The sequence below is a fragment of the Pterocles gutturalis genome, unplaced genomic scaffold (genome assembly GCF_000699245.1).
Source record: "Pterocles gutturalis isolate BGI_N339 unplaced genomic scaffold, ASM69924v1 scaffold29490, whole genome shotgun sequence".
Classification (NCBI taxonomy): Eukaryota; Metazoa; Chordata; class Aves; order Pterocliformes; family Pteroclidae; genus Pterocles; species Pterocles gutturalis.
Genome location: NW_010139254.1, coordinates 1 through 1,403, shown reverse-complemented (window position 1 = coordinate 1,403; position 1,403 = coordinate 1). Strand labels below are relative to the sequence as shown.

Here is a 1,403-nt window from a genome sequence, read left to right as displayed (position 1 = left end):
AGCAGGAATCTACAGCCTGGTAAAATGAACTTTAAAAGGCCAAACAAAGCAAAGGTCTAACATCTTTCCAAAGCAAATCTTTTAGAAATAAATATAAAAGGAGGAGGAAAAGTAAAGTACACTCACCAGGCGGGTATTAACAACAGGAAACAGCAATGCCAAGAGTGCCCCGTTCAGCATATGCATCTGCAACCTTAGAAAACAGATGTGATATTATTTTCACAGATGGAAATAAAATGCAATGTTTTCACACATTTTATGTAGTATCTCTTCAGTAAAAGGTACCAAGAGATTTAAGAAAATTCTTTTAGCTTGAATTTGAATAAAGCCACAGTTAGATGCAATAACCAGGACTAAAACCTCTCTTTAAATACACACTTAAATAATTTCCTAAATTAGGACTGCTTTCTTTAATGAGGTTTGGATTCCTAGAAAGCCTGGACTGCCCATTAATCCTGTTCATGATGCAAGCTGCTAAATAGCTGGAAATTTGCTGTTAATTTATCTTTCAGAGCTTAAAACAGCATATGTGATAAAGGTTTATACTCCTGTCTAACTCTATAAATGTACAACTTCAAAGTAAAACTTCAGGAATTTGAAAGAAGTCCCTTTAAAAAAAATAATTACATTTGTCAAAATGCAACAGTAAGTCCCAAGCAAAGAATAAGGCAGGAAAGCAGTATTATAATACTGTATTTTGTACAGCTTTCAGACATCTTCTGAACCACTGCTGCACCACAAGAACACAAAAACAGTATCAGTACTGTTTCAGCCTACTTTACCTAAGACACAAAGTGAAGAACAGACTCTCTACAACCATTGCCTGTCATAAACTGTTAGGAATTTAAAAGCAACTTGAGGGGGAAAAAGGCATTACAACTTCAAAACAGTTTTTCAAATGTAATTTATATGCTGTCAGGGTATTAGAACACAGAAAGGCTTAATGTGAAAAACAATAAATATTTTGGCCTCCACTCTGCAACCTATCTTTTGCAAATGCATAGAAAATCCAGGATTTCCTGGACACCAGCCGTGCTTTTCACACTCTCTGAGATGGAGACGCTAACACGCTCTCTCTGTATTCAGCCTATTCCCTGACCACGTAAGGAACAGCAGGGAAAAGTTGCAAACAGATAGCAGCAGTTCCAAAATAATTAATGAGGCATGCTCTCAGCGTCACTTCTCCAGTCACTGCCTAGACTAAGACAAGAAAGAGACAAGTTAACTGTCACAGCGGCAACTACAGCCATTCCCGATCACCATTCTGCCTGGGAAGCCCTGTGAGCCTCCCTCCAGTATGACCAGTTACAGTCCTTAGCTGCTTACTGGGCTCTACTGCAGTAGTCCCTTAGAGCCTCCTGCACATTAGAAACTCGTGTGGTTCCTACAGTTAGTAACAATAC

General features: G+C 38.5%; 1 protein-coding gene across 1 annotated transcript in view; it reads right to left on the bottom strand.

Annotated features, from left to right (window-relative positions):
• Positions 1-195, bottom strand: part of TMEM164 (transmembrane protein 164) — a 19,174-nt gene extending 18,979 nt beyond the window's left edge. The window contains exon 1 of the mRNA XM_010083292.1: positions 127-195. Coding sequence (XP_010081594.1) covers positions 127-186 — 60 coding nt within the window. The 5' untranslated portion in view covers positions 187-195. The remainder of the gene's footprint in view (positions 1-126) is intronic.
• Between the last annotated feature and the right edge of the window lie 1,208 nt (positions 196-1,403).